Source organism: Epinephelus lanceolatus, chromosome 24, assembly GCF_041903045.1.
Source record: "Epinephelus lanceolatus isolate andai-2023 chromosome 24, ASM4190304v1, whole genome shotgun sequence".
NCBI classification, from domain to species: domain Eukaryota; kingdom Metazoa; phylum Chordata; class Actinopteri; order Perciformes; family Serranidae; genus Epinephelus; species Epinephelus lanceolatus.
The window spans coordinates 7,913,714-7,935,057 of NC_135757.1; the positions used below are offsets into that span (position 1 = coordinate 7,913,714).

Genomic DNA, 21,344 nt, shown 5'->3' on the forward strand with positions numbered 1-21,344 from the left:
CAGACGTGGCTGCTTCAAAGGGACTCTACCTTTACCTTGCTCACCTTGCACTTTCTGTGCGCAGTTATTGGAAGTGCACACGCTGCTTTTATTGGTTTCATTCGGCGACGTGGTTCTTACTCATCAACTGCCACAAGCTTCAGCAAGATTAACATGTTTCTGTGAGCTTTTTGGGACCAGTGATTAAAAACAAGCGATTAAACCTTTCTTTCCATCCCCCACAGTCACTCCTCCAATGACTCTTCTACAAACACAAAGAGAAGATCACTTTCTCTTCACTTCAACTTATCCACACCGTATTCATTGAAATATTTCAGTATATTTATTCCTTCTTAATTATGTACAAAGCTTCCAATGTGTCCATGATGACTGCACAGATTAAGAACACTGAACCAGATAGGGCTCTTGGCACCCATCTGACACTGTCCTCAAGGTCCCAGCTGCTCTGCTTGCTGGTGTTCTGGAAAAACCCGTTCCCTGAGGAACTCCTCCGACGCAGACTGCAGCTCCTGCTCCGTTACCTGGAAGAACAGGATCAGGATCAGTATCAGTAACTGCTCAGCCAAACTCAAACTGTGATCATGTCCGAGTCTCACCAAGACAGGGTCGTATCCCAGGATCTTCAGATGGCGAATCTTGACAGCCAGAGGGCCGCGGGGAGTGGACGTACCGTAGCAGAATCCAGAGTGAGGTTCGCAAAGTACTGCAATTCTAGGACGTGAAGACAGGGAGTGTCTCATTTTTAAAAAGGTCAAAATTTGAATTCAGGTACAGGCATGACAGGGTGAAAGTACTGGTTTGGCTATAAGACAAAAACCTGAAACCTAAAAAACAGGCTGTGACTTTCTTCAGACAATGCTGTGCTTGGAGTATTTTGCACCTCTAACATTTAACTGAAGAAGGGTTGTTATAGTTTGGGATTATTAATTAGATTTTCAGTGTTTTCTGCCTCAAACTGGTTTTCCTAAAGAATGCAAATAAGATTGACCTCCCTGACAGCTCACAGGAGAATCCTCCTTTTATAGCAACAGCAAACACCATCTCTCTCGTCTTGGTTACGTGATACAATATCCTTCCCAGACGTGGAGAAGATAAAGTTCTCACTGCAGCGGGGTTCATCTGCAAAGTTCTTAAATCATCCTGTCTCTCCTCAGAGTAGTTGGTTGATATCGTCAGTCCTGATCCTGGGTCCTCAAAGTTACTGCAGAGGGGCTGCCAAATTATTGTTTGATGGTTTTGATCAGCACAGGGGTGCTTGGCCTGAAAACCATTGAAGACCTCTGACTGCGAGGGTGAATATCACTTTAGATCTTGGTGATCATCATCTTTCCATTGAAACATCTCAGAAACATTTCAAAGATTAGATCATTTCTTTGTCATCAGTTTCCGTTGATGACTGGAAACTGTCACCAACGATTTCATAAGTTCTCGATAAGATGACTGTAATTCCTCACTCTGTGGCATCAGTTATAAATACCTCTACCACCTTCTGCTCAACCAAAATTCTGCTGCCACGGTTTTGACTTTTACTTTTTGTTAAGATTATTGATTGATTCACAAAGGTGATAGATCCTTTGCAGTCAAAGCTTCTAGACTTTGGATGACCTGTCTGAGGAGATCAGAGCCACAAACCCTGTCTCGTCTTTCAAATCACTGACAATGTTTTAGGCCTTCTTAATTCATCTTACCCTGTTTTTACTGTGTGCCTAATGTTTGGCTTTTAGTTCATTTCATTTTCTCTGTTTTTTTGCATCTGTGCTTTGAAAGGTGCTGTATAAATAAAGTTTATTCTTATTATCAAGATCTTGTATAACACAACATATCTTGCCTTTCATCTATTATTCTTTGTAGATTTTTAATTATTATTTACTATTGGTTTCCTTATCTTATTTTACTTTATTTTATAAGTGATGTATTTTTATGTGTATAGATATACATGTGAATATTGGGGTGAGAATGCGAGCTGTACCATACAGCACTACAAACTGGTGAGCGAGCTCACAGGGGAAAAGGGTGGAGTAGGGTTTAGGTAACGGACGTTTGGGCCTAATGATTTCAATATATAAAACATCTTTTGTGATGCTAATATTTATTGCAATAAAAAAAAAGAAAAGAAATCTACTAGTTACAGCACTGAATGACTGATTTAAAGGCACAACTTCCAAAATTCAGACAAAAATCTGTGTGCAGTGGCGACAAAAAGAGAGTGAGAGAGATGACTATGTATGTTGTATGAAATTAAATGACTTTAGATGTACACACTGAATAAAACAGTTATAAAAGTAAATGTAAAGTTTTATCCAAATTAAATCAAATTAAACTGAACTAAATTAAATCAAATCAATTAGATTAATTAAATTAGATTTAACTAAATTAAATCAATTAAATTAAATCAAATCAAATTAAATTAGAGTTAACTAAATTAAATTAAATCAATTAAATTAAATTAGGGGTGTCGGTGGCTTAGTGGTAGAGCAGGCGCCCCATGTACAAGGCTGTTGCCGCAGCGGCCCGGGTTCGAATCCAGCCTGTGGCCCTTTGATGCATGTCACCCCCCCCCCCCTTCTCTCCCCCTTTCAAGCTTACCTGTCCTGTCCAAAAAAAGGCAAAATGCCCTAAAAAAATATCTTTAATTTTTTTTTTAATTAAATCAATTAAATTAAACTTAATTTAACCTGAAGGAAATTCTTTGGCCAGAGAATGCTTCAAATTACAGAAACACAAATTAAAGTAACAACAATTAACATTCAAAAACCAGTAACAACCAGTGGTTTCCCCGGATCAAGGTCACACACTGGGCCTGGTTTTTAGTGGTAACAAAAAGAGAGTGAGAGAGATGACTATGTATGATGTATGAAATTAAATGATTTTAGATGTGCACACTGAATAAAACAGTTAAAAAAGTAAAGTTTTATCCAAATTAAATTAAACTAAACTAAACTAAATTAAATCAAATCAATTAGATTAATTAAATTAAATTAGATTTAACTAAATCAAATTAAATAAAATCAGAGTTAACTAAATGAAATTAAATCAATTAAATTAAACTTTATTTAACCTGAAGGAAATGCTTGTGCCAGAGAATGCTTCCAATTACAGAAACACAAATTAAAGTAACAACAATTAACATTCACAAACCAGTAACAACCAGTGGTTTCCCCAGATCAGGGTCACACACTGGGCCTGGTTTTTAGTGGTAACAAAAAGAGAGTGAGAGAGATGACTATGTATGTTGTATGAAATTAAATGACTTTAGATGTGCACACTGAATAAAACAGTTAAAAAAGTAAAGTTTTATCCAAATTAAATTAAATTAAACTAAACTAAATTAAATCAAATCAATTGGATTAATTAAATTAAATTAGATTTAACTAAATCAAATTAAATAAAATTAGAATTAACTAAATTAAATTAAATCAATTAAATTAAATTAAACTTTATTTAACCTGAAGGAAATTCTTTGGCCAGAGAATGCTTCAAATTACAGAAACACAAATTAAAGTAACAACAATTAACATTCACAAACCAGTAACAACCAGTGGTTTCCCCAGATCAGGGTCACACACTGGGCCTGGTTTTTAAACAACAGAGCATTAAACTAATTAAATTTCTTATTCTAAATGTTCTATTGAATTATTAGAATTAAATAATTTCAAAAGTTTTAAATAAACTAGATGTGGACAACACAACTTCATGAAATATCAAAACTTACATAAAAGTTTATTTCTGTTTCTGTTTAAGTTTCATTAATGCATCATTTTTGACCATGTCTTAAGTTGTGTACTGTTTCGTTTCTCAAGAGAGAAAGAGCTAATTTCAGTACAGGTGAGTTATACGTGCTTTGTTGCATGCAAAGTTGTGGAATCAGATGTTTGATTTACGCAATAACAGCATGCGTCAATGCCCGACATTGTCAGAACACAACGCCCAAACATCCTCTCCACCTGCTGTCACATCTAAACACTCCATCAAACATGACATAAGCACATTAAACCAAAAAAAAACAGTCTGGTGACTATGGGTGTTATCGTCTTACCTTTGACTGCTCTCTGCTGGAGAACACTCTCCTCCTGCACTTGTTGCAGAGGTTTGGTTTTGCAGAGGTTTGGTTATCACAGCATCTGAGAGTCGACACAGAAAACAAAAGTGCTTGCTCGCGTCACAGTTTCAAAAATTTACCTTCTCTCCTCCAATATTCTGTCTTTACCTATGAGGTAGAAGTTCTCCACCGTCACCATTTCCTGCAGCATTGTGTCTGCCTGGTCTCCCAACACACGCCGCAGGCCCTCTGAGAGATTCAGGTTCACTGATGATCTGCTGGGGATGGGGTCTCCCAGGACAGATGGAGGGAGTGTCAAGGGCTGAGGGAGCGGAGGACACTCAAGGCGGAGGCACAAGTTCACCGTCTGGAACATTTTCTCCTGGTTTGGGAGAAACTTGGGTACTGAGGAGAAAGAGGGAAAACATTAACAAAGAGCAAGGGGAATTAAAGATAAAAGAAGTGGCAGATGAAGAAGGGAAAGGCTGAGAGGAGATTCATTGTGTCACCTGTGGTGTTAAACTTCTCCAGTGTGCTGCTCTGCAGGAGAAGCTCCAGTGGTGCCGAGGGGAAGTGGCCCAGCAGACACATGTGATACACAGCCTTTAACAACTCAAACCCAGACATCTTGGGCAGATAGGAGTCCAGAGCCGTGCTGAGACTATCCAGGAACCTGGAACAGCAACATCAAACCCAACAAGGACATCAAGCCTGGAAACCAATAGTCTTGTAACTTAAATGGAGGAACACGAGCGACCTACTGTTGCCTTCGGTGCTGCAGGTCATAGTTAAGATTGGAGTACACTTTGAGGACACAGAGGAGGTCTTGAAGTGTCAGAGCGTCCGGACTGGTGATCACCTTCTCGGCAAATGCCTCCATTAACGCAGCGGGACAGAAGGTGAGGTTCTCGAACATAGACAGAAAGAGGATCACCTGAGCAGGAGGAGGGAAAAGAAAAAGACAAGAGTCTTACTAATCTGTTGCCATGGCTAATCAAAATGAATATTCCACAAATATTCCGGCTTATTTTTAAATCAGACATGGAATACAATAAGTATGTTTTCTTTAGTGTATTAAGTGAGAATCGTCGTGCTTCTGCAACCTTAGAAGGGGGCAGATCCTTGTAAAGACCTCCTGAACAACGAATACGAAAGGAATTCTAATCAAGGGAAGATTCAGCTGGTTGCAATGTGCAATCCCCACCACTAGATGCCACTAAATCCCCCGACATCTTACACACTGTTCCTTTAACTATCATAATTATAGCACTAACACATAAAGATTACTTACATAGTCTAAAATGAACAAACAAAACAACAGCAGTCTGCTGCAGCACCTGTTTTTTAGTCCATATGTCTATTGTAGAGGCGACGTAGTCTGAAATTCCAGTGAACAGATCAAGGTCTCTGTAGTGTAGCTGCCTACAGGACTGCAGGACTACATATAATTTGTTGAAGGGGGTTCCATGGAGGTTTTCTACCAGAGAGAACAGACGTGGAAAAAGTCAAAGAGGGATAGCAGGTTGGTAATAAGAAATCAATATATCACATTTAAATTAGACAATAATTCAAAGTATTCAAGGATAGAATTGCTATAATTCAAAACTAACACTAACTTTTTTACCTTGAAATGCCTTACTGCAGACTTCCAGCAGCGGTTTGGAGTACAAGTCCATTACAGCCATAGTGGAGATCATGTAATGGGTGTTGGGAAGGCTGAACTGGTCTTTCATCGACAGAGCCTTTCTCTGGAAGAGGCAGTGTACAGAGTGAGTGTCAACGTGGAATGGATTCAGTTACAGCTGAACACTAGAATCACCGCCTCTCGGTTGTATGCCTCCGCGCACCGGTTAAGTTGCAGTGGCAGACTAGATCTATAATGTCTGTGAAAACATGGATGCTTCACACACATCTTCCGCCTGCAGCACGGAGATCTATACAATCAGCACAGTTTCAAAGTGGACACCAGAGATTAGCGTCACCAATTCAGTGCCAGAAAAGTGTTTTTGCATAATGTTATGTTGTCACAGTGAAGCTGACCTTTGATCTTTTGGATATAAAATGTCATAACCTCATAAATTTTATCCTATTAGACATTTGAATGAAACTTTGTCTTAATTAGTGTATGAATTCTTGAGTTAAGGCCAAAAAAAGTTTTGTGAGATCACAGTGACCTTGACCTTTGGCCACCAACTTCTAATCGGTTCATCATTGAGTCCAAGTGGACGTTTGTGCCAAATTTGAGGATATTCCCTCAAGGCCTTCTTGAGATATTGTGCTCACAATTATGAGACAGAGGCAAGATCACAGTGACCTTGACCTTGGACCTTACATTTGGACACCCAAATCTAATCACGTCATCACTGTGCAGTCCATTTGGACGTTTGTGCTAAATTTGAGGATATTCCCTCAAGGCCTTCTTGAGGTATTGTGTTCACAAGAATGAGGCAGAAGCAAGGTCACAGTGACCTTGACCTTGGACCTTTGACCACACAGATCGAATCACGTCATCATTGTGCAGTCAATTGGACATTTGTGCCAAATTTGAGGATATTCCTCAAGGCCTTCATGATATATTGTGTTCACAAGAATGAGACGGAAGCAAGGTCACAGTGACCTTGACCTTGGACATTTGACCACCAAAATCTAAACACGTCATCACTGTGCAGTCCATTAGGATGTTTGTGCCAACTTTGAAGAAACTCCTCAGATGTTCTGAGTATTATGTTCATGTTTATAGGAGGGATGCAAGGCCACAGTGACCTTGACCTTTAACCACCAAAATCTAATCAGTTTGTTGTTGAGTCCAAATGGATGTTTGTGCCAAATGTTAAGATATTCCCTCAAGGTGTTTTTGAGATATCACGTTCACGAGAATAAGTCAGACAACCTCACAGTGACCTTGGCCTTTCACCTACGACCACCAAAGTTGATTCAGTTCATCCCTGAGTCCAAGTGGACATTTGTCACCAAAAACATAATGCCTCCAGCCACAGCTATCTCTGGTGTGGAGGCATAAAAACAAAAACACAGGTCATTTTTCATAATGTCAGAACCAAGACGCATAAACCAACCTCCAGTTTCTGCTTGAGGTCCAGTGGGACATTTTTCCCCATAATGCGCATCATGGTCTGGAGAGCCTTTACATTCTTGATCCTGGGAAGACGGGCCTCGACTACCAACCTAGGACAAAGCAACAATAAACATCAATGCAAGTTGACCTGAAAAAGCAGCGTTAAGAATCAATACAGTGATTATAGGTTTATTTTCTGCACCAATTCTAAGCCGTATGCATAATTTCCTAACCTCATGCCATCCTTTAGTGCGAGGACATTGGGACAGTTCTCCATATGTTCCAGACCGGAGGCCAAAACGGACAGGGTTCTCTCATCAAAGTCATTCAGATTCTCCTGGTAGCAAACAACAAAAATGTATTTGGATAAACAACAAAACAAAATGAAAACATATTTTCTTGGTGGTTGACACTCTGTGACTGCCTACCTGACAGGCTCGGAGGAACGTCTGGACCACGCGGCTATGTTGGGGAACACCCAGATTGACCATACACAGCAGAGAAAAAGCCACATCCTCATTGGACACGTGCCCCGCTCCCTTCATGGCCAATTGCAGTAGCTTGTCAAAAGCAGGATGCTCGGACATAAGCTGCAGCTCGTAGCGTCGCTGCTCTTCTGCCATCTTCTTCGTGGTGGACCACATCTGGGTCAGGCAGTTGCTGACCTGTCGAAACGTGGGTGCGTATTTACAGGTGAGGTCTAAAACCTCCGATGGGGAGGCACAGCTTTCCAGATGGTCAATGAAGGGCGACCACCTCCGCGTCTGCCTTGAGGCCCTCTCGTCAGATTGGATCTCAGCAGGCAGCAAAGACTGTGACCGTGAAGATGAAGGATGCTGCTCCTTGTCGTCCAAGTCGTCACTGTGGATTCTACCCTGTGAGTAAAACCTCACTGAACTAACAAGACTCTTATCTAAGCATGTCTGCTGTCTTGTACTCCAGATGTGAGCTAACTGTTGACTAGAATAGGATGTGTCTTCTTTGACTGATGATGTCACCAGGAAACTGCGCTGTTGCCACAGAGATCTGCGGCTGCAATAGCTCAGGACCCGTCTCATGGCTGTCACCCAGACAGACATTGTTCTCTAACAACTCAGGGGACGTTATAAAGGTTGAAAATGGATATACCGGAAGTTAACAATTATCCGACTGTTTCCACTTAACATTCTTGGCCACATATGCTGTTTCAATGTGTATTTAGTTAGTATATATAACGTATTAAAGTACTTTAACTAAGCTGTCAACAAGGTCACCAAACTGCCCCCTTCAAGTAACAGAAACACTGGCTAGCTCACGTTAGCTAAGGTTAGCTAGCTAATGCCTCCCTACCTTATTACTCCACTCGTACAAATAACTGTCCCACGGAAACAAATGGCACTTGCTAGACCGTGTAATATTTCGCATTAGAGGTTGTTTAGCGAAGAGACACAGAGCAAGGTGACATTAAAGAGATAGAAAGTCCAGTTCATGTTAGCTAGTGCTCGCATGCGCTGCTACTTCGTGCTGTGTGCGCCGCCATATTTAGTCCGCCCGTCAACATGGTACGCCACCGTACTGCCGAAATTTAATAAATAATGGTCATTGTGAATGTAAAATGTGTTGTATATAATATTTATCTAACCTAAATAGACCACAGTCATTATAACGTGTCGTGTTTTTCCCGCTTGCTATATTTTGTTTGACTGTTTCTACACGGACTCTAATACGCGCAACACCCACGGTCTCCTAGCAACCAACGCCATCCGGATACAATGGCAAAATTTGTGCTCTCTGGTAAAATTAATTAAGTAATTTATGTATTTATTTCTATCATATAGCATGCTGTGTATAAAAATATCGCAATTCTAATTTCCGGTTTTAACCCCGTCAGGACAAACAGACTGTCCACATTACGCCAAAGCGGAACTATTAGCAGACAGTCTGCAGCGATCTCTGCCAAACTTTAGGATCCAAAAGATCTCCATCCTCCCTCATGAATGGAAGGTAATCTTCTATAATCTTCTTCTTACATACAGGGAAAAGACAAAATTAAAGAAAAGAAAAGAAAAGAAAAGAAAAGAGGAAAATAAATAAATAAATAAGAAAAACATATCAAATGTAATATAAATCCAGAAAAATGTATCATCCACCATGAGACTTCCTCAGTTGATTACTCACAGACAATTATTTTTTTACTTCACAAGATTTCTGAAATGTCTGGATATCTCCTTTTATCACTCCATATATCAGAAAATACTGTCAACAGCTATAGAAAGTTTTTGATATTATATAGATCAGGCTGTGAATGATAGAAGTATAAACCCCTCAGTAAAAAGAGAATAAAATAAATAAATATAAGTGGAAAGTTTAGTGAATGTAAGTGCTACTGAAGTGGAGTCTCCACAAGGAGACACAAAACAACCACAAGCAGACACAAAATGAGTAAAACACAGCACAACCCAAACAACCCAAAAAGACATCATATTACCTCATAGAGACACAAAATGACTACAAAGAGACACAAAACCACAAAGAGACACAAAACCACAGGGAGACACAAAACCACAAAGAGACACAAAATTACCACAGGGAGACACAAAATGACTACAAAGAGACACAAAATGAACACAAGGAGACATAAAACCACAAAGAGACACAAAACAACCACAAGGAGACACAAAATGACTACAAAGAGACACAAAACAACCACAGGGAGACACAAAATGACTACAAAGAGACACAAAACAACCACAAGGAGACACAAAATGACTACAAAGAGACACAAAACAACCACAAGGAGACACAAAATGACTACAAAGAGACACAAAACAACCACAGGGAGACACAAAATGACTACAAAGAGACACAAAACAACCACAAGGAGACACAAAATGACTACAAAGAGACACAAAATTACCACAGGGAGACACAAAATGACTACAAAGAGACACAAAATGAACACAAGGAGACATAAAACCACAAAGAGACACAAAACAACCACAAGGAGACACAAAATGACTACAAAGAGACACAAAATGAACACAAGGAGACATAAAACCACAAAGAGACACAAAACAACCACAGGGAGACACAAAATGACTACAAAGAGACACAAAATTACAACAGGGAGACACAAAATGACTACAAAGAGACACAAAACAACCACAGGGAGACACAAAACGACTACAAAGAGACACAAAAGGACTACAAAGAGACACAAAACAACCACAGGGAGACACAAAATGACTACAAAGAGACACAAAACCACAAGGAGACACAAAATGACTACAAAGAGACACAAAACAACCACAGGGAGACACAAAATGACCACAAAGAGACACAAAACAACCACAAGGAGACACAAAATGACCACAAAGAGACACAAAACAACCACAGGGAGACACAAAATGACTACAAAGAGACACAAAACCACAAGGAGACACAAAATGACTACAAAGAGACACAAAACAACCACAGGGAGACACAAAATGACTACAAAGAGACACGAAACAACCACAAGGAGACACAAAATGACTACAAAGAGACACAAAATTACCACAAGGAGACACAAAATGACCACAGGGAGACACAAAATGACTACAAAGAGACAAAAAACCACAAGGAGACACAAAATGACTACAAAGAGACACAAAACAACCACAGGGAGACACAAAATGACTACAAAGAGACACAAAATGACTACAAAGAGAAATTATCATACAAACAGCCATAAAGAAAACAAAGAGAAGCAACAAAGTCTGTGTTATGGAAGCACAGCTCCCTATATCACAAAATTGACCAATGCATGAATAAACCAGGTTTTCACCTGGGGTGTCTCACCATGCATTACAAATCATCAGCATATTCTCCTGTCACTTATGTGCCACCTCAGCGTGACCTCTCACTCGTCTCTGGCAGGACTGGCTGGAGGCCACCTGCAAGAGGAATGGCTGGAAACACCATCAGTCTCCTCTGATTTGGAGGGAACTGGTGGACCAAGGGGGCAAAGGGATGCTCTTGGGGGGGTTCAGTGACTTCCTAGAGCACTGTCAGGTGGGTGTATGTTAGGTTTCCCTCATTAAAATAACCCCTAAACTTCCATACCTTACCATACCGTAACCCATGGTTGTGTAGGAGTACTACAGCATCACATCAGACATGGGTACAGACATGATGCTGAGTGTTGCAGCAGAGAACCTGGAAACCAACTTGAATCTTATAGCAGAGGAGCAGTATCGTGTCAGTCTTATCAAACCCCTTCACATATGGATCAGCAGGTGGGTTCGTAAGGGTTTTTATTTTTGTGAGAATTTCAAATGTGTGTCAGCTGACAGATTTTTACACACCTCTCCAGTGCTCTCGGCCCGACGTGCAGCATCCTGATCCCCAACCTGCTGTCTGCTGAGGTGTTCCCACACGTTTCGACAATCAGCCTCCACCTGCTGGACCTGGAGGGAGATGTGGAGGGATTGCAGTGGCTGAAGATGGAGACGGAGGACCTGGCACTACGTCTGCTCCATCAAGTATATTTGTTTGTTTTTTAGAATTTTTAAACCATATCAGAAGGACAGTAGTCATTGAATTATATTCATCCACAGGTGACTATTCATACAGATCTGGAGCAGGCCTTCCAAGAAGCGGACGTCATTCTGCTGCTGGACGAGTGGTGGTGTGATGTCACAGGGAACGACGAAGACATGAAGATAAAGGCGATCTCAGACAGGTACAGAGAGTATGGACGGTTGATCGACACAAGAGCCAAAAAGGACGTGAAGGTAATCGTGTCCGGCGACTCGTTCGTCAACCTGAGATGCTCGCTTCTTGTGGACAACGCGCAATCCGTCGACAGCCACCAGTTCGTCACCCTGGCAACACAGCTGGAGAACGAAGCCAAGGCAATCATTGCGAAGAAGCTGAGAGTGAGGACTTCAGGTAGTATTCAGGGACCTACTGTATGTGCTTACTTTCTATGCAAGATTATTGACCTCTACCTCTTCTGCTCTAGATGTTACAAACGTCATAGTGTGGGGGAACATCAGTGGTAGTTTCTACATTGACCTGCAGAGGGCGAGAGTTTTCAACTATGACGGGGCAATCAAAGGCCCGGCTTTCTTTTCCCAACCAGCCAGAAAGATTCTCCATGAAAGGTTTGTCACACAGAACAGAATTTCAGTAAGTAAGTGTGTGCTTTAACCCCTAGATTAATGGCTTATATAAATTCCTTGCATGGATTCTATTGGTTAACTCCACCCATCTGCCCACCAAACCGTACCCTGCCGTGACTTCTATCTGTGCCAGTGTTGATTGCACAGTACATCTGGCTCGGCAATCTCACTGCTGTGATCATAAACATCCCACCATGCAGGGAGATGCCAAAAACTCAATAATCTCCTTCTCTCTTCCAGGAAATGGTTGGAAACAGACTTTCAAGACTTGGTGCGCCGTCAGCGTGCAGCTGTGGCTTCAAAGACGTGCCGAGCAGCTGCAATGTCGCTCGCCAACGGGATCCTCGCGATCCTCAAGGCTTGGAACGGCATTCGTGGTCCAGATGAGGTCCTGTCTGTGGGTGTACTTTGCCCAGGTGATGACACAACATGATTTTAGACATTGATTTTGGCTGACCAAGCTGGGTGTTGAAATGTGATTTGTCTTTGGGTACTGGCAGGTGACTACGACCTCCCAGATGGCATCGTCCTCTCAGTGCCTGTGACTTTCGCAGATGGTAAATGGTCTGCGCTGTTTGACGTGACCGTTGGAGGCAAGTTGAAGGAGAGGCTTCAGCTTTCTGCAAGTGAACTCAGGCAGGTAAGTGAAGTTGCACAACACAATCTGTTATTACAATTAAAGGAGCAGTGTGTAGGATTTAGTGCCATCTAGTGGTGAGGACTGTACAAAACACGACCAGCTACAACTTCTCCCCGTTATGATTCCTTCAGTGCTTGTTGTTGAGGAGGTTTTAACGGGAGCTGAATTATCCGCAGAGGTCTATTCGTCTCTAAAACAAACAGACCTTGGAATTTAAACCGGTAAAAACACCTAATAAAGCAAATTTTACTTGAAAAATCAGCGTTTTTCTGACACTGGCTCATTGCGGAGTGGCTGCTAACTACGGAGGGCAATGCGAAAACCCGAAAACGCAAACATCCCGATCTAGAGCCAGTGTTTGGTTTGTCCTTTCTGGGCTATTGTAGAAACACGGCAGTGCAACATGGTGATCTCTGTAGACAAGGACCTGCTCCCTACGTAAATATATAAAGTGTCCATTCGAAAGAAAAAAAAGAAAGTTCTTATTTTAAGGTGATTATAAATGAAAGAAAATGTACTTATGATATTTTTGCCAATATATCCCCATAAATCCTACACACTGGACCTTTAAAAATTTGACGTTTTCAAAGTGTTTCTAAGGTGCTAACAGGTATTTTTCTTTTCCCAGGAAAAAGAATTTGCATCAGGAAATTACACAATTTTAAAGAACGACGAACACAATTGATAGATGTTAAAGAGAACAACATCACGTGACAACACAAAAATGAACAAAGGAAATAATTCAGATGAATCTCAGTTCCACGTCTCAAGTTTGTTTCAGTTTGTCCTTTTATTCTCTGGCTTTCACATGTGGTGTTGCAGTTTTGTTTTACCAGTTTTTAATGACAATAAATCTCCTCCGCTTTGTGAAACTCGTTCGTCGCTGTTATATTTTTTTAGATGTAAAAGATCAAACTGAGTACTTTATGGAAAAAGGAGAAATTAGAAAATATATTCCTTTTTTAAAATTGTACAGTTCAGTAAGTGCCTTTTTTTTATATATATATATAATTCAAGAAGCGGTATTTTGAAGCATAAAACACACTACTACCATACACAAACTAGTCTGTTAATATCCTTCACTAAATCTGATGTCATCACTGAAGTTGCCACCCATTTCCATTTACAGCTAGGCAGTCTTTTAAAAATGAGGATACATCACAACGTTTCTTCCCCTTCGTTGCTCATTAAATATTAAACAAACGGAATTAACGGGCTCTTTATTATCTATTAAAATTGACTTTTTTTCTCACAAATTGTGCAGTACTTTGTCAGCTGACAACAGAGAGTGCTGTTTTTACATGCAGAATATACACGTTCCTTTGAGCATTTCTACACTATACACAAGGAGGCGTCGACTGAAAAAGGTAAAGGTTAGTACAAATACAGTGCACTACGACAGGTCTGGGAATGGACACATATTCTGCGATGTCATATTCATTTTGTACAACCCACCCCTGAGATTTGGATGCTGAGTGGTTTACAAAAGCAAAACCGGCCTCTTTATACAGCCGAGCGTAGGTTCTTTCCATCATGTCCAGAACGTTTGACAAATCCCCAGCAGCGGCCACATACATAATGTGTCACAGAAACAAAATCTGCTCCAGGAAAAGTAACACTCCTTTGAAGATTGACCTCAAATATTGATCATGGTAGATACATGCGTGATGCATGGCATGCATGGACTTGTCGTGGCACAAAGGAGGTTATTTGGTAAATATACATATCCCAGTGATGACTATACATATAACAAATAGTTGGGTATAGACGGGGCTATCTAACAAGCAGTGAGCGTAGATCGAGAATAAATTCAACGTCATGTGGGCCAATTACATGTGGATGTATGGAATTGTTTCCGCAAGTACGAATAAAAATGAGCCGTTTATCACAAAGAGAAATTTCAGGAACATGTCTCGTCATGTATGTGTCTGGGCCAAGATCGACTGCTTGTCGACATCCAACCATGTCAAAGATTCCGTTTCCAGGCAACAAGTGAAAGACCACTCATGACCGAATGCTTCAATCCGAACCATAGACTGTATAATGAAGATAAACGATATGACAGCGCCCTGAAAGTGAAGCCGAAACATCCAAGGCTATCCAATGAAGCCTGGGATGCGATCTTTGTCCAATGGGAGCTATGGGGTACGACTGAGATTTCTACCATCGTGAATTTGCGTTCCCTAGAATAGCGAAGGAATGACCCGCCCTGCTCTCCCTATGGCTGGCTAGCACTCACTGCCTTCAATGGATGGATTCGTTGGGTTTAGGGAGAGGAGTAAGATCAGTTCGGGTAAGGTGAAGAATGTCAAGGTCAGTTGGAGGCAGAGTAAGGCGGGCCTTTCCTTCAACTCTTGCACAGACTCTGGCTCCAAATGCTGTTGCCAGAACAAGATGGTTGCAGCTGTATCTGGGATATTTTGGCTTCATTTTTGTACACTTTGACACATCCTCCATCCTTACATACAGTCTATAGTCCAAACTGTAACTTTGGTGGGAAGGATTAAGTGAAGGATAACACTATTATTTATGAACTCTGGGAATATGCAACTACATTTTCAACCCGGACGCTCATGGTGTCATCATTAAAACAATTCCCATACAATCATTACCGGCAGCTGAAGGGATTCAAATCGCTGTTAAACTCCCCTGCTCATCTCAACGATAAAGTTTCATCAACTGACTGTTAAATTAAATAATTTATAGCATATATTAATCGTTACATGATCCAACATTTCAACTCTTCATAACACCATCTAGATAAACATCTGAATGAAAACAAGGTGGAGAGGTGAAGCTCGTCACCACGGTAGAAAATAAAGGCATCATTATTCTGACAGACTCAACAGGTTTTTCACTACACAGTAAGAAATGTGCTTGCCAGTTAATCAAGCAGATTTCAGCAGATTTCAATGTTTGATGATCGAGCGAAAGCAGATGCAAAACGCTTTGCAAACCCCTGACGATAATGATGTCTCTATAACGGTTCACTCGAGCCAGTTCTGCCCTGAAGCTGCCCTCACTGAACTCTACTGCGAATGGTACCGAGGCTGAACAGACCTTTGTGATGAGAGCACAACGCACCGAGTAATCTCAACCATATGCCACACAATCACTAACCAACAGTATTAAATGCCAAACTCTTTGATAAATGTTTTGTATATAGCGGTATGTATGGATATAATGCAGGTCTAACGTACAAATAAAAACAAAACAGTTGGGGGCAGGGGGAGACAACAGGGAAGCTATGACTGTGGTTGATGCTGAAGAGACGGAGGTGTCTCTGGAGCTCCTGAGGCTCCTCCCACCACCTGTCTGTCAGACATGAGGTCCAACCCCTCATCCAACTGCTCCAGTTCACTTTGGTCCAGCAGCTCAAAGTCCTCTTCCTCAGTCGGAACTAGTGTGTCGTCAGGCATCTCCTCGCCGGTGCCGCTTTCTGTCGTAATCGCCTCGTCCAGGTCGTCAGCCCCCGACGCGCCTATTGTAGTAATTGTAGTGTTAGCAGTGGTGGCGGTGGGTGGGGTGGAGCTCTCCAGAATGCCCGGTGGGGTTTCAGTAGGAAGGAACTCAGCCAGGGAGGGCTCCTCGCTGGCCTCGCTGGAGCGCAGCAGCGCTGACAGAGTGTTTTGCACCACAGTGGAGATGGCTGTGCTCACTATCTCCTCGCTCAAGGCCTCCAAGGACTGTTGTATACCCTGGGCTACTGCCGCTTCCTTCTCGTCTCCCTCCTGCCTCCCTGATCCCTCCCCTGCACCTGGCGTGAGCAGCACGCCCTCCTCGCCCCCAGGTGGTCGTCCATGTCCGTTGAAGTGTGTGTTCACAAAGTGGAGCGGAGACGCCAGGTGCTGGATGAGGAGGCTGGCAGGGCTTAACGGTTCTCCCTCTGGTTGAGCGCCAGCCTGCGCTCCGTCTGCTTGGCCGGGACCTCGCAGAGGGAAGTGGAGCAGGTTGTGCTCGATGGATGGGAACTCCTCGACTGAGGGGAACTCAGGGAGATCCCGCAGGTAGGACTCCTCTGGGTCACTGTGTAAACTCTGCTGGTCCAGGTCTGTAGTAGAGAGGAGACAGCAAAAACTGAGTCAAGCATTTGAGCAAAATATAAAGTACAGAATGAGAAGTTTCCAGTTGAATGTTGTCGCAATAAATATTGAATAGCGATGGTTTACCTTCAGAGACGTCAGTGAGCTGCGGAGTGGTGGCCCTGGACACGGAGAAGCCTCCACTCTCCAAGATGGATGCCTCCTCGTCCGACAGCTCGGAGTCTGTGATGGCCATCGCCAGAGCTGTGGTCTTCACGTCCACCTGACCCGACAAAACCACAGCATTACATCACTGCTAAAACACAACTGTACCTCCATCTCTCTTTGACCATTTATACTAAAATTTTAAGGTTTAAACTGCAGGTCTGAGTTCATTCCACAGACGTAGCATTGCGACTGAATACCTGACATTACAGCAAATGCATACATCCTACAGTTACACTAATGGAATGTGGTCGTACTTGAAACATATACTGCTTGAAGCTATTTACTACACCAACCTGTCGAGCTCCATTTCCACTCCAGCCTAAAAAAAACCCCCACTACTCCTCACAGTACTACTGCATAACAGCCTGCCCTATGTGACAGTGTTATGTGGGTTGAGTTTTCATGCGTGTCTCCGTACCGTTGGAGCGAAACAGGACAGCTCCTCCTCACTCTCACTCTCCGTTTCAGCTCTTGGCTCATCGCCCTCCTCCATCTCCTTCTTCACCTCTGTTCAAACACACATACACACCTTTAAAATGTCACCATGGACAACATAATGCATGTCAGTAAATAACCGTAGGAGCTGAGACAAAGACAGAACGGGTACAAATGTAACCAGAGCAACTTATAATCACACTTCCTTATTAGTCAATACTGCTCTATTTACACAGTTGTCCAACACATGGATTTACAATCAGGTTGGGTGTCAGTAAGAGGAAAAAGAAAGGTGATCTACATTGAGTCAGGCTCCTTGTGTTTGTCGTCACATGCTTAACTCCGGTATTAATGTTACAAACACAATAGTGAAATAATAGCTGCACACGCTGCAGCCTCAAGGCCTCACAGCAGCACTCACTCCTCTTGTCGTGCTTGCGGTGCTCCGTATCTCCCTTCATGCTGTAGTCCAGCTTCATCAGGATCGGCTCCAAGCCCGTGTACATCCTCTGGATCAGCTCGTGGTACACCACCAGCGGCCACAACAGCACGCTCAGGACTGCGCAGGTGCACAGAGGAACACAATGACAACTTTACACTGCTTGTTTTCTTCACAACAGTTCATTTGCGTGAATAAGCCAAGAGGTGACTCACCGATAATGTAGGAGATCATGATTCCTGGTACATAATGACCGACCACGGCAAGTACAAAACAGCCGCTGCACATCATCACACAGAACTGGGGAAACAGAACGGGTAAGAGGAATTAGGCTATCACGCCTTTATGCTCCGAGGGGCACAAAATGAGGACGTGGAAGCGTGTTATCTCTGCAGGTGTGTGGTGTGTTTGTGCATGACAGAGGAGAATGTCAGTGGCGACCGCTGCACCTGCTGAGATCACTCGATTGCGTCATGCCTTGCAGCTTCGAATATTTAGTTTAATTTAAGGTGAATTTGCAACATTCCTTTTTTCCTTTTCAGAGTCAGAGTGCCGTACCTTCCCATGATTCTGACGTTTGTACTGCAGCATCTCCTGCAGGTACAGGCAGTAGGTCAGGTAGCTCTCAGCCAGGTGGTGGCTCAGCTCAGGGATACTGAGCAGACGCTGCTCTCCGCTCATCATGTCACTGTTACAAACAAGAAAACACACATAAACACGGGAAAGAGTGACAAAATTAACTCTAATCTGTACTTGAACACAACACACTGATGAACACAAGTACGACAGACTAGACCAGACTGGTCGCCTCAAATTATTTCTAATTACATGGTGTGATATGAGACTGAAATGCCACAAACATAAAGACAGACTTCACACTGTTGGAATTTATCAGATGCTCTCACTTTAAATTACTTCAGGATATGAAAATACAAGAGAAGTGTTATGAAGACACTTTATTACAAGTAATCTGTTTATTATGTACACACTACAAACCTTTGTACAGGGTGAGCCTCTACATGTTGAACTGCAGTAGGAGAAAAACACACAATCAGCAGCAGATCATGAGAGAAAAGTTGCGTTTTAGCAAACAAGTTTTTCAAGATTAGAGCTTTGAATGGCAAAAGATGTGTTGTTTTGTCATTATCATTGTGCCTGTGAGCCTTAGAGCATAAAAGAAGTGTAGGTATTGTGTTTGATTACATGTTTTGTAGTTTAAAATCAAGCAATTCCAAACTGGTTATGAATGGGAAAACCTTAACTTGACCACAATGTCATCAGGTATGCATTACACTGCTGATGATTTTCAAAAGTTTTGTCTTTCAGTCAAAGTTCAGCTCGAGTCTTTCCCACCTTGACAAGAAATAGCGTGTTAAAGGGACAGTCCAGGTTTTTTTGAAGTAGGGTTATATGAGGTACTTATCCACAGACGGTATGTTACATACAGTAGATGTCAGTCAGCACGCCCCCAGTTTGGAGACGCAGGCTGGAGTCTGGCACAGAAGCTAAGCAATGTACTGCTGTGGATGGGGGCCAGCAATAAAACGTATTTTAGCGACCTACAAAAATCAGTACCACTTTAAGAATATGCCATATTTAAAAATTATTCAATGCTTTACCTTTCCAACGTGGAAGACATTAAAAGCTTCAGTTCCCCATCTATGATCTTGTCAAATCCACCAGACTCCATTAAAAGCAGTAATTTGTGTAGTAGTTTGTGTTATTGTGTGACTTTAGTGAATACAAACTAAGCTTTTTAAACACCAAAGTCACACAGACACACAAAAAATAAGCGTCTGAGGCAGCGGTGGACCAGCAGCTCCTGTGGAAAGCAGTGAAAATACTGCTCATAGTGATCTGGTTGGCTAAAATACATTTTGAAGCTGACCCCTCCACAGCAGTGATTGTTTATCTTCCATGTTGGACACCAGCCTGCTTCTCCAAACTGTGGGGGTGCCAACTGACATCTATGGAAAAGTACCTCATACAACCCCACTTCAAAAAATCTGGCCTATCCCTTTAATGCAAATTGAATAATCTAAGGCAGATAAGCACACATAGAGTAAACACTCTCATGGCAGGCTTCTCCATCCTCATGAAAGCACCGTGCTACACAAATATAGATCATAATTGGCTCAGCGATGGTAAACATTTGCTTAGGCAGTGAGTGACACAGCCTGAGGACCAGATTCAAATTACATAAAGGCCTGGGCTTACCAGTGATCATGGGCAACTTGGGCTTCCATCTCTCCAGCAGCATCAGTCCCAGCAGGGACAGACTCAGCAGGAACAGAGGCCGCAGGGAGGTGGATGACAGGAGCCTGTGGAGACACACACGTAAACAGCCTACCAGTTAGCTTAAGCGTGTAAATATAATAAACATACATATAAAGCCAGGAAATTAAACTTAACACATCCACACAGCACCTGTGTTAGCAGGCTGTCACTGACAGCTGGCTAACAAGGCCTAGCCCCTGAGCATGACATGAGCGTTTAAGCTAAACAAAACTAACGGGTGTAACACCTCAAAAATAACTGTCGTTGCCAGTGTTGACAGCGCCATGTTGTTTTACCTGATAGTGTTTAATGTATGACATCAAATTAGCTTTCAGAAATTAAGTTTGAACTGCCTTGCATGCTAGGTTAGCATTAGGCTAAAGACGTGGGATTAGCTAACTTATCTTGACATTCACTGATAATATCCTCCTCGCTGTTAGCTTGCTAGCACTGTTAGCCTGCTAGCTAGCTACTAGTGTTCAGTGTAGCCACGTACAGGTGTTTAAACAAAATGGAAACGTGATTAAACACGGACTCGGACGGTTACCAGAATAACGTGTTGAGTGTGAGGGCGACAGAGATGCTGTACAACGGCCTCTCCCACACCAGCAGCCTCTGCACCCACAGCAGCAGCGGCTCATACTGCGATAGCCAGCCCTGGAGACGCTCCCGCAGACGGACTAACTCCGGGTTCCCGTCCCCGCAGACCTGCTCCGATGACCCCGCGGGGAACAGAGCCTCCAGGCCGACCGAAGAGGAGGTAACCGAGGGGCGTCTACTGGCCTCCTCTCCGCTCGCCATGTTTCCCCCACTTTGTTATGTTGTTTTGGATATCACGGGGTATGTGGAAAGATCAGCGTCAAGGGTGACGGATTTAAAGGAAAAACGGAACTTCCGGTTGTGACTTTCACAATAAAAGAGCCTATACGACGGATGCTCAAAGTATCAACGCGGAAATGATGATTGTGACTTTTAAAACTAAAACCCATCTATAATCTACACATTTAGAATAATTATTAGTAACCTCTCAGTTTAATTGGGTTTAGA

At 42.4% G+C, this 21,344-nt stretch overlaps 3 protein-coding genes across 4 annotated transcripts; 1 reads left to right on the forward strand and 2 right to left on the reverse strand.

Moving 5' to 3' along the window:
* Window positions 1–309: 309 nt before the first annotated feature.
* On the reverse strand, window positions 310–8,611 carry fastkd2 (FAST kinase domains 2). 2 transcript variants are annotated; one of them, XM_033616317.2, is made up of 11 exons: window positions 7,541–8,611; window positions 7,346–7,449; window positions 7,114–7,222; window positions 5,664–5,787; window positions 5,377–5,516; window positions 4,801–4,973; window positions 4,549–4,712; window positions 4,208–4,444; window positions 4,037–4,121; window positions 597–711; window positions 310–521 (listed from the first exon to the last, which is right to left on the reverse strand). In XM_033616317.2, exons 1-11 carry the CDS (start codon window positions 8,189–8,191, stop codon window positions 429–431), a joined length of 1,995 nt encoding a protein of 664 aa, XP_033472208.2. In that variant the 5' UTR covers window positions 8,192–8,611; the 3' UTR covers window positions 310–428. The 2 variants fall into 2 exon arrangements, with proteins under 2 accessions (XP_033472208.2, XP_078022035.1); XM_078165909.1 differs by having other exon boundaries at window positions 310–711; window positions 7,541–8,595.
* A 2,361-nt stretch (window positions 8,612–10,972) lies between these two features.
* mdh1b (malate dehydrogenase 1B, NAD (soluble)) lies at window positions 10,973–13,768 on the forward strand. The gene is made up of 8 exons (XM_033616320.2): window positions 10,973–11,144; window positions 11,226–11,368; window positions 11,446–11,614; window positions 11,690–12,023; window positions 12,097–12,238; window positions 12,497–12,672; window positions 12,757–12,896; window positions 13,525–13,768. The coding sequence occupies exons 1-8, from the start codon at window positions 11,103–11,105 to the stop codon at window positions 13,579–13,581; spliced, it is 1,203 nt and encodes a 400-aa protein (XP_033472211.2). The 5' UTR covers window positions 10,973–11,102; the 3' UTR covers window positions 13,582–13,768.
* retreg2 (reticulophagy regulator family member 2) lies at window positions 13,668–21,173 on the reverse strand. The gene is made up of 9 exons (XM_033616319.2): window positions 20,845–21,173; window positions 20,238–20,341; window positions 19,017–19,047; window positions 18,579–18,708; window positions 18,236–18,320; window positions 18,003–18,140; window positions 17,565–17,653; window positions 17,066–17,201; window positions 13,668–16,947 (listed from the first exon to the last, which is right to left on the reverse strand). Exons 1-9 carry the CDS (start codon window positions 21,096–21,098, stop codon window positions 16,142–16,144), a joined length of 1,773 nt encoding a protein of 590 aa, XP_033472210.1. The 5' UTR covers window positions 21,099–21,173; the 3' UTR covers window positions 13,668–16,141.
* Between the last annotated feature and the right edge of the window lie 171 nt (window positions 21,174–21,344).